At 39.2% G+C, this 16,214-nt stretch overlaps 1 protein-coding gene across 1 annotated transcript; it reads left to right on the forward strand.

Annotated features, from left to right (window-relative positions):
* The first annotated feature begins 8,303 nt into the window (after nucleotides 1–8,303).
* Nucleotides 8,304–9,221, forward strand: LOC100468005 (olfactory receptor 9G1). The gene has a single exon (XM_002922678.4). It carries the CDS (start codon nucleotides 8,304–8,306, stop codon nucleotides 9,219–9,221), a length of 918 nt encoding a protein of 305 aa, XP_002922724.1.
* The last annotated feature ends 6,993 nt before the right edge of the window (nucleotides 9,222–16,214 follow it).

The raw sequence follows: 16,214 nt of genomic DNA on the forward strand, positions 1-16,214 counted from the left end.
TATTACAAGATTACAACCTTCCAGAAAAATTCTCATGTCTTAAATTTATATCAAATAATAACCTAAAATGTGTTATTTAATGCTGGCTGAAAATTGAAAAAAATAATTTTAAAAGGAGATACCATTTTGAAAAAAAATACAACATTACTGTTTGAAAAGTAATATTGACATTAAAAGTTTAACAGTAAAAAAGGAAACAACCATGGGACATGTTGCTTCTGCTTAATTTATCTTTAGAAAACTATTTTTCCAAATAACAAATCACTGCCAGCCTGATAAGATATTTTTCTTCATTTTTACCTTGTAAAGTTACCTTAATTTGAGGAAAGGTCCAAATAAACATCACTAAGACATGAAAAGATTATAAATAAGCATATATGCAAATGTGAGGAGGTTAAAACACTAAATACAGACATCATGAAGAAATTAACTAAGCCTATGGTTTTGATGTTAAACCACATATTTTGTCATCACTGCATTGGGAATGCTTTGTCCTCAGTAAGTAAATATTTCAAAAGAATCAATCCTAGTGAGACTTTAATTATAGTATAAATTCCTAGGGTTCTTGAGGAAACACAGTGAGTTCCTGAATCTTTCATGGGTGCACCTCTGATGATCAACGTGGCTTAAATAATCCTTACATTTCATTCTTCTTCGTTTATGACCTTTAGAACCCAATCTCATACCTACTTCCCAGATTTGTGCCAATGCAAATTGGTAAGATCCTTTAAATTTCTTAGTGTATATTCACTCTAAGAGAAAGTATTTGATTTCTCCATCTGGGTTAATGATATTTAACTTTCCCTGCAGAGCTGGTATGGTGTGGTGAGGTTGGGTGTTGAGAATTACATGAGCTCATAAGGCAACTTCATAAGTGCAGTCATTGGAAAACTTGCCCAGAGTAAAGCTATTTCCCTCAAGTGGGAGAAGTTAGGGACTGCCTCATCAGGCAAGAATTTTTATTTGTGGCCCTGTCCTTGTCTGCCCAGTATCCCTATCTCATCGCTTCATGGTCCCAATTCTTCCCTCCATCAATTATGTTAGATTATCACAAAATCTCTGGCAATGTTTAGCATTTACAGTTGACCCTGGAACAGTGTGGGAATAAGGGCAACTGACCCACACACAATTCAAAAATCAGCATATAACTTCTGGCTCCCCAAACACTTACCTACTAATGGCCTACAGTTGACGAGACCTTAGTGACAACATAAATAATAGACTGACACATATTTTGTATGTTCTATGTATTCCATATTGTATTCTTACAATTAGGCTAGAGAAAAAATGATTATGAAGAAAGTCACAAGGAAGAGAAAATACTTTTCATTTACTTGTCTGTATTTATTGAAAAAAATCCAATATAGTGGACAGTTCAGCCCTGTGTTGTTCAAGGGTCAATGTCAGTAGTATCTCTTCTCTGCAGTCCTCACAATCACATTTACCCAGCTTGGACCTCAACCTAAAGGGCTAACAGAGATGGGAAACACCTCAAAACCTGCAGTCAAGGCTTTGCAAATGCCCATCGTGTTCACGGTCAGACAACCTAGTTTTCAGTTCAGAAGACCCCATGATTTTTCCAATCAGTATTATTATGGTCTTGATCAATTCTATACCCAATTGAGTTTTCAGTGTTTTGCTCTTCAACTGCACTTCAAGCTGTGACATTACTGGTGATGATTTAAATTTTCATGATGTCACTACATGCCATGGCTCACCTGTGTCCCATTTCCCTAATACATGATATAACTGCACATGCCTTAAATATGTGAGCAAACTAATCCCAGGGTTCCATTCTAGGCTACTCCTAATATTAATTATTCCATCACTCAGAGTCCTGTCAGGAAACAGATGGCCCACTCTGACTGAAGAGTACTTAATAAAGGGAGTATTATAAAGATTTGAACAGAATATGGAAAAGCCACAAAGGACAGGCCAGTCCTTTGACAGAGAATCTTACTGTACATGTGGGACTGAAGGGAGAAGGGGAAACAGCAGGTATCAGAAGCCAGAAAGAGAGGGGGAGAGATATTTTGTGTTGAAAGAAATGGGATAAAAGCTGTGGCATAGGTCTAGGGATTAATGTGGCCTTGGTTGGCTCTGCAGGAACCAAATCTAAGAATCCATGTTCTAAATCATCCTTTTTCTCCTTTTAATTCCCCCACAATGGCCAAATTAACTCATACAGTTCATCAAGATGGTCTCCTGGAGCAGAAAGCAGGATGACAAAGGATGGCAGCCACCTGGAAGGGCAAATGGTAGGTACCTTTGTACCCGACAGAGATATTGTTGCCTGAAACTGGGTCAGCCTCTTGGTGGGTGTGAAGCCAAAAGACACAACCAAGTCGAACAGTAGCAAAAGAAAAGATTTTACTCTCCTGAAGTAAAGGAGCATACCAGGTATCCTTCCCAAAGCAGTGTTTTCCCGAACAACAAAGATGGAGTAGATTTAAGCCAAGGGTGCATGCATCTTCAGGAAGGGGCTTGCCCAGTGGGAACTTTAGCATAGAATTGGGTCAGGTGACAATCTTAAGGTGCCTGAGTCCAGGTCAAAGTCACAAGAGCCCACAGGGATCAGCATCATCAATTCTCTGACCCCAGCTGCTCCAGTAACTGAGTGCGCAGAGGGGTTTAGATCCTGCAAAGATAACTCAAGAAAATACATCAAGGCAATCTTCCCTTTGAATCAGCACTGGGAGTTTTACCACTGATTTATTGTTCCGGATATGATTAGGCTATCTCCTGGCCTGATAATGACTATTCTTAACATTTTCACTTGATGGCCAGGGGCCTAAAATGACTTTTCTTCTGTCAAGAAAGCTATGTCTGTGTTTTGTGTTCTAGGGAACCTAACTCTTGCTGCTTACAAAACCAGTACTTATATGTTTATCAGTACTCAGCTGTATATATGTGGATATTTCTTTATTTATTTATATTCAGCAAAAGATACAGAATGCAAAGGAAAATTATGGTTAAACACATCTATCACTGGGGAATCACAGTCTCTAAACAAAACCTTTCTGATTCTTTCCTAAATAAGGCTGACCTGACTTTGTCAATGTGTAGCTTTGTTTAATTGCCTTCTTTGCCATTCCCCCAAGCTACAAAGCCATGAGGAATTCCATGGGTATAAAACCCTTGGGATTGTTAAACAACAAAAATCGAACTGAGTAATTTAAAAGATCAAATTGGCTTTATTAAGTGATTCATGAAGTGGGCAGCATCCCATCTAGCAAATAGAAAGGAGCTCTGTCAAGCTGTAGAAAAGAGAAAGCATTTAAAGGAAAAAAAGGGGTGGAAATGGAAGTTATCAGCAAAGAATACATTGTTCTAGGCAAGATGTCCTTCCTAAGTGGAATGGAAGGACTCTATCTGGAGGAGTATCTCACTAGGTAACTCCATGTTGACTAGTTAAAGGTGACCTACCGATGGTGGGGGAGTGGGGTTGAAACGACAGTTAGCTTAGGTATCAAGTCTTGGTTTGCTGACGTGGGGCTTTAATTACCGTAAGTGACTCCATACTGGGCCTGTGGTTTTCTTTTTAACAAGATCTACTAACTCTTTAGAGGATTCTGGAACTAGTTGACTTGAATATTAGAATGTTGGAGTGAGGTCTTGACATGAATGTTGGTTAAGTTGTGGGATTTAGGTATTACTTGTGGCATAGAAACTTGGCTTTATCCCACAACACGTCAACAGCCGTTTACATTCTATTATATGGCAGAAGGTCCAAAGCCTCCTTTTCAAGTCTTACCAACATCTTATAGCAGTTTCTGCAACAGCTCAGAGGAAGAAACACAGCTTAGCTTTTTCTCCTATTTATGGTGACAAAGGGCAGTTTGCAGCAAATGAAGGAATGGAAAATAAAACTATACAATTGACACCAAAAAAAGTAAGTTTTTGTGTTGACCGTAAGAGCTCTAGAAGCAGACTAAGAAAACTATCTAGACTCAGGCTCAAAATAAATCATGACAAGTGTAATTTCTTTTAAAATGTATGTTTCCTGGTGTGGGGGGGAGTCACATTTAATGAGAATTTTATACAACAACTTATCATTCTTGATAGCTTGCCATAGGCTCTGGGTAAGCCTGGCCATCAGAGAATTCCTTTCTTTTCTTTTTTTCTATCTTTAAAGATTTTATTGGTTTATTTGGGAGAGAGAGAGAAAGAGCAACCGTGAGCAGGAGGGGCAGTGGGAGACAGAGAAGCAAACACCTCCCTGAGCAGGAAGCCTGACACAGGGCTCCATTCCAGGGCCCTGAGAGCATGATCTAAGCTGAAGGCAGACACTTAAAGGAATGCACCACCCAGGGTACCCCACAGAATTCCTTTCTTTAAGTAACACTTGAACCTGTGACCTAGCATCGATGTTTCAGTCTCCAGGGAAACACAATGGAAAATTATGAGCACTATTTTGTTGCGCATGTCCAGGGTGAGGATTAGCGTATTTCCAAGATCCACAGAGTTCAGGTTCCCAAAGACACCAATGACCCAAAAACCTCCATAATTATTCTTAAAACCATGGTATATAAAACAGAGAAATAAAGAAGTCAAGAGATACAGACAATCACAGTCATCAAGAAAGGACAAAGGAGAGTATGCTTGACTAGCAGAGGAAAACAGCAAAGGTGAAAGGGACTATGTTGCCATCAATTTTCTTATCTCCACTTTTTGGCATAATATTAACAATTGCACACTTCACGATCATATGACATTAATAACCAACAAAATAGTTAATGCTCAACATGTAATAGCCATTTTAGATGTCAAATACCCCCAATCTCCTTAAAGATACATCGTGTCTAGTAAATAGCCCCACAATCTTTTAGAAATGTGTTCTTTCAGATGAGAAGTGCATGATACTACCCATGATGAAATTGATTGTCAGGGGTATTAACTAAATGTTCCAAGGTGGCCAGTTTAGAAAGAGTTGGGATTAGAATTCATCTCAGGTCTTTCTGACCCTGGATCTCATGCTAAGGAGTCCACATTGCTTCCCAAAAAAGACTCTCCTGCAAAACACCTGTATCCAAACCTATGTTAGTTCCTTTAGTCGCCACACCTCTGTAAATTAGGACTGCTTTCATTCTGTAACAGTCCTAATAAGGTCTAATAACGGCATTCTAAAAATATTCCTTGAAACTGACTTACTCAGTTTGAATCTCGAAGGGACAAGGAGCAAGAAGCTACAGCCTGACTCCATGGCAGGTGATACTCTCTGAAATAGAGGGCCGCTGATGTCGTGAGCATCGTTCATGTGTCAAGTCCTCCAATACTAGTTTAGAAACATATCCTTCAATCTTCCCAACAGCCCTCTCAAGTACTTACAATTATTATTCTTCTTTTACAAGCTTTAACACAATTGAGTAACTTGTATAAGGTCTTCTGACAGTTGTAAGCAGTGAGATTGAACTTGAATCCCCGTCATCAGCTCTAAGGCCCAGTGCTGTCTCAGCTTGGACTGCCCACCAATCTTGGTCACCTTTCCTTTCAAAGATATGGTTCCTCATAGCTCTTCAACATGAAAGAATTCTGTTCAAATGGAAACAACCTCCCTCACAGTATACTCTATTTTGAAATTCAATTAGTGTGTATATTTCAGTGTTCAGACTTTGTTATCTTTGGGGATTGGTCCATAGTTTTTCTTGTGCATGCCTGGGACTAGCACAGAACCTCAGAAATTTCTGTTACTGCCAGTTAGGTGGAATAACAAAGAAGTCCTTGTAAATGTCATCACTGGGGCAGACCAGAATGTGGATTTCTTTGACATGCCTCTGAAGAATTAGGGCAGTCCATCTTTTCTTCTATTCAGCAAATATTATTCATGCCTACTCTGTGGCAGATACTGTTTTAAGGACTGACATTCAGCAGTGAACAAAACAAGCCACAGAACATGCCCTTCTTGTATTCATATCCCATTGGGAGTAGACAGGAAATAAAGTAGTGGATTATATGGTACCCCAGGTGATAAGTACACTGGAGAGTTAAAGCAAGGCAGAGGATAGAGAGTGCTGGGGTGTGGAAGGGGCACAATTCTGAAGGGGGTGATCAGGGAAGACGTGTCTGAGATGGTGTTACATTTTGAACAGCTAAAGGAGAAAAAAGAAGAATGTAAAGAGAATGAATAGCAAGTGTAAAAACCTCACAAGTGAGCATCATTTGGGGTATAAATGAGCCGTGTGTGTATCTGTGAGTGAGCAGAGTTCCTGTGGAGCAATGTAGGTGTCCCTAGCCGAAAGGTCCCCTGGGGGACAAATACCCCACTACACTGTGAAGCTTCCCCCTTTCCACCTGTGGAAACACAGGCTGCCTTGAGTTTAAATCCTGACTGCATTTACTTCTGGGTTTTCCTTTGGAAAGTTCATTAAATGCTCTGGATCCATTTTCTTGTCTGTGCCTGAAATTGCAATACCTACTCCACAGACTTGTCTGACAATCAAATACAATTTCCAGGAAGGTGTTTTGCAGAGAGTACTTTCTCAAAATATCACAATGATTTTTCTTACTTTAAAAATCATCCTTTTTTTTTCTTGCATTGAGAAAGAAGAATCTCCTAAATAAAGGTAACAGACTTTTTGATTCATTGCCCTTTATGCACTTTCAAAGCTATGAACCCCTGGGGTGCTTAAGGAATCAAATACACTGGGGATCCTGAGCAAGTATAAGATATTTGGATCCACAGTGTGGTCCTTTGTTGGCTGTGACTGTGAGTTTCAGGCAAGTGCTTGGTCCTGAGTAAGGTGAGTAGACATTTCTGTGTTCAGGGTTATATATTACATTTCTGTAATCAGGGCTGGCTGTACATGTGAGGCACAGGACTCTGCCAGATGATTTGGGTACTACTTAGAAGCATTTATCTGACCCCACATGTACAAGGTCCTTACCTGTGACAGCATCTGAATTCAAAAGCAAGGGGAAAGGGTATATTGTTGAGAAACAAAGTTCAGTCCAGTAAAGGTGAAGATCTAATTGGCTTTATCAGGGGATTCATGAATCAACCAGCAACCCATCTGGCAAGTAGAGGGACTGGGAGTTGTATGGAATGGAACTTTTGAGTAGAAAGGAGAGTGGAGCAAAGAATTTATTAGCAAAAGAAAAGAAAGGATTACTGCAGGCCAGAACATCTTTTGGGGATAAAGAGGGAAACAGTGTTTTGACCATGCAGATGACCTCCCTAGTGCTGATCGGGCCATTTCACACTGACTGTTATAAGGTCACATTCTTGGGATATGTCGAAACTATAATTAAAGCTTGATTTGTTGTCCCAGGACCCAAAGCAGTCTTTCGAAGGTGTGTTAGTTCTTTTCTTTTTTTTATCAACATTCTACTGAAGAGAGAAGAAAATAAGTTAATGTGATGTATATAATATTAATGAGCAGTGCTAGGGAGAATGAAAAAGCAGAAAAGGGGTACAAGAAACTCCAGGAAAGTAGATTGCAATATGGTGATGAGGAACACCTGAAAAGGGGTAAGATGTGGGAATTCAGACTTGAAAAATATGAGAGAGTTTGCTAAAAAGTTACTTGAGGAAGAGCATCCTGGCCGTGGCGGGTAAACAACTCCAAAGGTTCAGAGCACCCCCTATTTATTCTAAGAATTGAGAGAAGGATGGCATTGCTGGAGTAGACAGTAGGAGTCAGAAGCAGAGAGGCAATATGTTTGTCCATGTTTCCTGGGACCTTGGCTTTTCTCTGGTAGTTGAGAAGTCACTGGAGTGCTGGAAGTACAACAGTAACACGATATAACTGGTTTTTAACAGGATCACTCTCTTGTTCAGAGACCCAGCTGGGCTAAGGATAGAAGGAGAAAGGAAGCTGGGAGACCCTTAGAGCCTCTGTGACAACACCTATGGGAAATCACAGTAGTTTTAGCCTGGGGCAGAACCACCAGAGCAGGGAAACCCTGGTCAGGGTCTGAATATGTTGTGAGGTTAGAATCAAGATGTTGCTGATTAGTGAGAATGTCAAAGTCAGAGAGGAGTCAAGAAGAGCCAATGATTTCCCCTAAACTGGGGTAATGCCATTTCCTGCAGTGGAGAAGTCTGAGAGAATAGCAGGCTGAAGAAGGATTGTTGTAACTCAGTTTTTTTTTGAAATGCCCAGTAGATCTCCTGTAAGATATGTTAAGTAGGAATTTGAACTAGTGAGTCTGGAATCAAGGGAAATAAAATGATCAGGTGTTAAAATATAAAAATGATAAATAAAACTCCAGTTTATATAATTTTATTTCATTTAACATATTTTCTATTTATTCACCACAAAGAAGCAAGCTGAAATCTCATTTTATCTCCTCTTAGGTGAGCCATGGAGAGAAGCAATTATACAGTGACTGAGTTCATCCTGGTGGGCTTCACAACAGACCCAGTGATGCAATTGGTCCTGTTCGTGGTATTTCTTGGTGTGTACTCTCTGACTGTGGTAGGAAATACCACCCTCATGGTGTTGATCTCTAATGACTCCCGGCTGCACACACCCATGTATTTCTTCATTGGGAATCTCTCTTTTCTGGATCTCTGGTATTCCTCTGTCTACACCCCAAAAATCCTGGTGACCTGCATGTCTGAAGACAAAAGCATCTCCTTTGCTGGCTGTTTGTGTCAGTTCTTCTTCTCTGCTGGACTGGCATACAGTGAGTGTTACCTGTTGGCAGCCATGGCTTATGACCGCTACATGGCCATCGCAAAGCCACTGCTCTATTCTCAGGCTATGTCTATAAAGCTATGTGCATTTTTGGTCACATCCTCCTACCTTGGTGGCTTTATTAACTCTACCATCCTCACCAAGAGAACTTTTGCCTTGAACTTCTGTAGTGGCAATGTCATTGATGACTTTTTCTGTGATTTGCTTCCCTTGGTGAAGTTGGCTTGTGGCAGGAAAGATGGCTATCAGACTGTGCTATACTTCATCCTGGCCTCCAATGTCATCACCCCCACGGTGCTGATCCTGGCCTCCTACCTGTTCATTATTGCCACCATCTTGAGGATCCGCTCCACCCAGGGTCGCCTCAAAGCCTTCTCCACGTGCTCCTCCCACCTGGTCTCTGTCACCTTGTACTATGGCTCCATTCTCTACATCTACGCTCGTCCCCGATCTAGTTATTCTTTGGACAATGACAAAATAGTTTCTACCTTTTACACTGTGGTGTTCCCCATGTTGAATCCCATGATCTACAGCCTGAGGAATAAGGATGTGAAAGAGGCTCTGAATAAACTCATTAAATAAATCTAGATTCCCTCCTTCTACAGAGACAGTGACAATTTTTGATACAGCTTATTTTATTTCAAGAAGAGCTACCCAAGAAGAGCTCCCATCATGATTAAGAATTCCTTCAATGAAAATTAAAGAATTTATACTCTTGATACATGACAATTTAAGGACATAAGAGAAGATTAAAGCAATTTAGGGGATAGAATTTAGAAATAAGATTTAAGAATTTGTATTGAATTTCATGTTACTCTATTTTAAAACAAGTAAAACACTGAACACCAAAAAGTCTTCCCTAGCTCCATAATGTGACAGAACAGCCCACTCCCCTTGCATGAGAATATTTATGGCTGACGGACATATACACAATAGTATCTATATTGTTATTTCCTAAAAAAAAAAAAAAATAGGAACAAATTGGCTGAGTTAATTTTTAGCATTTTCTTATGAAGTTAATTGGTTGAAATTATACTCTTCTATTCCATTAACAGGGTTTCTTAACCCTTTTTATACGCACACTTTTTCCCAGAAGCATTATCACAAAGACCCAGAGGCACCCATGAAAGAACTTGGTACAACTAGGCTGGACATGCATGCTCTTTCCAATCTCTCTTTCTTACATATGTCCCCCAGTTAAGGAAAAATCAGTCAAGTTTCCATAGATATGATTTTTGTAAATCATTGTAACTCCCCGAGTTCCTCCTTTATTTTACAAGGGTGAACTTACAAGGTCCTCTACAACCAAATTGTGACAATCTGAGCATCAAAACACAATTGTTAGGATAAAGAATAATAACTACAGAGATGAAGCAACTTGAGACGTAAAAGGTTATGACTACCCATTCCTCAAAAGAGAAAAATCTGTATAGGTCATACACACAGGTGGTGATACAACAAAAGTGTAAGTATGAGGAGTTGCATTTAATTTTGATTTTTAAAAGTGCAACAATGAAAATATAATTTATATCAATAAAACATGAATATGTTTTACTGGTAAAAGGAATAGTAAACTAACAAACAAACATGACAAGAAAGTGAAATTCAAGCAAGTAGTCTCCCAAAATGTAGGAGCTCCATGCAAAGTGGGAAAGACTCATCAACACCAGCAATGATACACATTAATCCATAAAGTAAATCCAAGATTTGTAATCAGTATTAGTTGTAACACATAGTACCCCAATAGAGACAGAACACAACAGTGGAATTCCAAAATATTTGATTTAAACCATCTTCTAAAATGGTTCTATTCATGCCAACTCAGACTCTTGTTTTCTAAAAGATGTATATTTCCCACAAATAATAGTAAAATTCTAATAAAACATATTATTTTTAAGTAATATGAACAGATATAATTGGTGTACCACATTGGCAGAAAATCATATGTTTCATGTTGCTTAAGTGAAAATATAAAATAAATCATTCCAGAGGAAAACACAGAAACAAAAAGTAACACTGGTGTAATAACATTCTTAAAACATCCTAATATCATAAATGCTGATTTTAACCACAATAGAGATGCTCCAACTACATATTGAAAACTGCAATTTCAATCCTTTTAGGAAAAGCAATCAAATCCTAGTCCAAATAATTATGAATATCTACCCAGATACTGTAATTTTCATTGTCCAAAGTATGGAGGCATAATATGTTGTGTATGGAAAAGTTATCTCAACTCCAGAATCAAGTCTAAATAACTTACTAAGACCCTAGTGAGAAGATAAAGTATAGCTAAGACTAATCTTAGAAGATGTAAAAATAAATAAGTACATTACACAAATGTAATTAAATTTGTGGCACTGATGTTTTAGAAAATGTTTAGAATACGTTTAAGTTGTAAGATTGGCAGCAAGTTTTTTAATCACAGTTGGGAACACTTCCTTCACTTCCAGTTTTTTGTTGTGCAGCACTGAATGGAATCTCCCAGATTAACTTGTAATTCATTACACTATAAGGTCCTAAGGGAACTGAACGACTCAAATCGCAAATGAAGATTGAAGTTTGAAAGAAAGTTTTTTTCTAAGTTGTACTATTTGTATATTTAAAGTTTACTAAATTAAACATTTTTTAAAAGTCCACCCTCTGTTGGCTTCTTGTGTAACTCTGGATCACTCATTCTTTCTCAACACCTCAGTCAGATCAGAATTACCTGGTAAGGTGTCCATAGTTTCTTCTTATTAGGTCTGAGTCTTTGATCATCTTGTTTTTATTTGGTTGCAGTACTTTCCCTTTCAAAGAATAGGCCAAAAGGATACTATGAAATATAGTGCTCAATCTCCTGGGTTCCAAATATAATTCTTCTTGATCTCATTTTGTAGCACTAACTAATTTCTCCCTGGTGATTGAGGTCAATCACCCCACCCAAAGGAGTGACCCCTTTTCGATCAATGCACAAGGAACCCAACATGGCCAGAGTACAGTCCCAGATTCTAATTAATCAGAGCATTGGGAGTTGTCATTTGGAACATTCCACCCCTGTGCACATTGACTCCAAATAAACTGAGTATAAGTTTATGGGTAGGGAAATTATGTTCTCGCGGGCTATTTGATGTAATAGTAAAAAAGGCTGTAGTAGTCAGGGTCCTCCAAGAAGAAGACGCTAAGGTGGAATTAAAAGTGCAAGGATTTTATTAGGGGACAGAGTTGCATCTTTGTAAGAGAAAATGGAGAGGGACACAGAAGAAGCAAGAAGTGCCAGTAAATCATGAGACAAGTCTGAGCACAAGTGAAGAAGAGAGGGAAGGAAGGATGGGCAAAAGCATCCTACACCATTGTTCAGTTTCTGGTAGGTTCAGCAAGGTAGGTACTTGAGCTAAAATTAGCCACCAATCCAATGCCTAAGAAGCATGGTCCTGCCTTGGTATCCCTGCTGTGCTCAGTCATTAGCTGGGAGCAGTCTGTGGGAAGCATGACTGTGACACAAATGGGGAAATGTATTTCAAAGATCAGCAGCTAGGACCTTTGCACAATTATACTCCCGGTACTTGGAGCTTTGAAGGCTCAGTTTGTTGCCACTACAGTCTCCATGCAAACCTTGTCCTCTTGGTTCATAGACATGTACATTTCCCCTAAAGGAAATGGAGCCCTGCATTGGCTGCTGTTTTCAAGCATGCAGCCTACTTAGAGGACACCTCAACAACCATGACTGAGCTTTCATAAAGCCCTTCCACGATTTGATCAGGCCAATCACTTGTAAATGACAGGGCAAAAAGTAAAACCAATAATTTCTGTGGTTTGGAGGAGCTAGTTACTATTCCTTTGCCATCTCATGTATTTCTTGGTAGAGGTGATGTTTGGTGGGATACCATGTTCATGAAAAAGGCATGATGTACGTCTACATCTGCAGGTGCTGTCGAGACAAACTGGTAGACAAATGGATGTGTAAATCAAATAAATCTCCCAAAATGTGGTTATTCCTGGAAAGAGAGTCATTAGCTCTGTAATTTTAGATTAGTAAAAAGTAGTGTATNCTGTGTAATCTAATCACCCTGCTACCCAAGTGGTTCACCAATCCTTCTAGAAAATGATGGCGTTCCAGAGGCACAGTTGTGATCTCTGTTGTTGGCATTTGGGATACCTAACAGTGGAAATAGTGAAATTAGTCTTGATGAAGAAAACCATGTTGTTGAGCCCATTTCAGTTGCTCTAGCCATTTGTACAAGGGCCTGTTGAGCATGGACAGGAGGAAGAGAAGAAAGAGGCTGTGTGTGTGCATAAAGAGGTTGACTGACATTCACAGAGCATGTCACTTCAACCACCTGATTAGTGTCAGCCTCTCTGAATATGCATGTGTGGATAGAATTGTGCACATATGTGTGAAAACGAAGATATCCTATACAAAGTCTATGATTTTTTAGATATATAATATCTAACAGTCTATCAGCCTCCTCTACAAACTCAGTGACCTCAAAACACACTTTTTTATTCCTCAAAGGCTACAACTGCTTCATGCCAGGGTGAGCCTGTTCAACAGTACAGATTTTTAGGATAAAAACTGTTTTCGACACAAACTGACTCCTTCCATTTTATTTCTCAAGATAAAAGTTACTATTCCTGCATCATTTCTCCAATCTAACTGTAAAACATGTTTTTTCATGACTTCCACCTTGCAGATCCTCAGTCCCTTTCCCCCCAAAGAAATGACTTAAAGGTCGACGAATTGGGATCCCCACCCTTGTATCTTCCAAGTCTTTGATGAAAACGCTAATCTCTGCACTTCCCCTCAGGTTGAGATTTTGTTCACTGCCTTAGCAGAGCAATTTCAACTTCTACCTGAACCTTAAACCTAATAACCCTCACTCCAAAGGTCAGAGAAAGAACTAAAATGAGGGTCTTGTTCCAATCTGTGTATCTGTCTACACATCTATAACAATATTATATCTGGGTCTGGGTAAATAATGATTGACTATATACCTGGTCCCATTGGACCTACTGAAAGATACATTCAGGCCAAAATTATCTTTTACATTGTTTCCATTACCCTCACTGGCAAGTATATACCTCTAGTGTTTTCCGTTCTGTAGATTAGTGTAGGTTCAGAACCAGTATCTAATAACCCACAGAAGATCTCGGTACTTCCATTTTCCTAACATGGAATTACCCTCATAAATGGCAACAAGACATCCATAAGAAGGCTTGGAGGAAGACATACAGTGTATACCTTGGCTGTTTCAAGGTCCCTCCTCAAACGGACCTTGCATGGCCATAAGTCTATGTTTTCGATGGCTGTACACTAGCTTAAGTCAGAGAATTATATAAGAGGTCATACTGCCCTAGTAGAGCATCCCGGGCTAGTGTTTATCCAAGCAAAAATAAAATGTTTCCTTTACAAGAAAAATATCATCTTGGTTGGTTTCCCATCGATCTCACTCCTTAACAACCACCTAATCCAGGAGTGCCTGGGTGGCTCTGTCATTAAGCATCTGCCTTCGGCTCAGGGTGTGATCCCAGGGTCCTGGGATCCAGACCCACATTGGGCTCCCTCCTCTGCTGGGAGCCTGCTTCTTCCTCTCCCATTCCCCCTGCTTGTGTTCCCGCTCTCACTGGCTGTCTCTCTCTCTGTCAAATAAATAAATAAAATATTTAAAAAAACAAAAAAAGAAAAAAGAAAAACCACTTAATCCATGAGACGTTGACACAAACATCTGAACAAAATACTTGGTTACCACGCAACTGTGGCATACTGTATAATTCTTTCCATCTTGCGTCAGAGTATTCACTGCAATATGGCTTTCTGGCTGCCTGTTTGTTTAAGTCAGACAGTTCCGGTTTAAACTGCAGCAGAAGCTAAATCACCACATGATATTTATTGCATGCCTCTGTGCCACAGGAAAAAAAAAAAATGCCTTGCCATCAATCTGTCCTTCATTCCATGAAGCCACTTGTGATCATTTCAATAAGTTTGATGCTACTGGATGCAATAGATTACCATTGTCCCATTTCCTACCATGATGGTTTTATATGTCTAACCTTCAAATATATGAACAATCCAATCCCATTTGGATTATCTCCTGGTACTACTTCTAGGATCAGTATCTTATAAGTAACAGACAGCCAATTAAACTGATTGATTTGGGGAGGATTTAAAAAGGGATTATTACAAAGAAATGTGTGTGGTATAGAGAATGCCTAAGGAATAGTGCAGTAACTTCAGAACTAAGAACTTCTGAGAGCTATAACCTTTGCTAGTTTTTTAAAGATTTTTTATTTATTTGAAATAGAGAGAGAGAGAGAGCATGAACGGGGGGAGAGATAGAAGAGGGGGAAAAGGGGCCCCCCTTTTTTATTTTTGAAGGTGCATGAAGACATGGAGGTCATGAGCAATGGAGGGAGAACTTTGAAATGAATCATGTGATAGGCGATATGATCTAAGTCCAGGGATACAGCCAGCCCCGTGGCATCCGTGCAAGAGAGAAGACTGGAGAAAACCAGTCAGACCTCAATCTCTTCCCCACTGATGACAACCACTGGCTAAACCTATTAAGTAGACAGAGAGCAAAGGATCAAAGGATCCTTCCTGCTGATCCAGTTAATCTAGCTCAGTATCCTGGAGCAAAGAGGAGGGTCAAAGGGTGGAGAATGGATTTGGAAGGACAAAAGAAAGGTATTCAACATTTAAGGGAAATATCCTATTGTTGAACAAATGTGCTTTAATATGCAGATATATGTAGATGGTATATATTTACATACATAATACATGTGCACATATATGTCTAGTTTAGCTTCCACACGAGTCAAGAGAAAATGAGAATGCAAATTATGACTGATTACTTTTTCATGAGGGAATTGTAGTCTCAAAAAAAGAATTCTCCATTGTTAAACGATACCCCATTTGTCAACACACAATTTTCTTTAATTGTCTGGTTGGTTGTTTCCCAAGTTTATGAAATCCTGAGGGGTAACAGGAATCTCCAACTCTGGGGATCCAGAAACTGCTATAAAAGTTTCTGAGGCAAGCAGATTTGAATTCTGTTGAGGTGATGGCATTGCTGAGAATTTTAGGTAAGTTGTCTGATCCAGATGTTAGACATAGATGGAAATTTTTACTTGTTCCTCACAATCAGGACAAAGGTCATGTACAGAGTAAGATATAAGTGCTAAAGAAAGGGTTTCCTTTGAAATATCCTCTCCATCTTCCTATTGCAGTTTCTGAAACTGTCAAATTCACAAGAAGAAAGAGCATATCTTACTACTACAGATCAAAAAAGGCAATTAATATTATTAAAAAAAAGACAAGGGAGAAAGAAACAACTAAATGCACAAACAAGCAATGTCAGGAACCACTTAGAAACGAAACAGCCTTGTTAATATCTACAGAACAGCTGGAGCGAGAGGCTGCAGTAGCTGAGATTCCTAGAGATTATTAAAGGCCAAAGCCATCCGAAAAAGTTAAATTTCTTTCAGTTTAATATGCTTTAAAAAAGGATCACATCATAGGGTATTTTTAAGAAGAGTTCCTGACAAAAGGACCTATCTCTCAACACAAACCTTTATATTCTAGTAATTAGGGATGGA

Source organism: Ailuropoda melanoleuca, chromosome 16 (genome assembly GCF_002007445.2).
Source record: "Ailuropoda melanoleuca isolate Jingjing chromosome 16, ASM200744v2, whole genome shotgun sequence".
Lineage (NCBI taxonomy): Eukaryota > Metazoa > Chordata > Mammalia > Carnivora > Ursidae > Ailuropoda > Ailuropoda melanoleuca.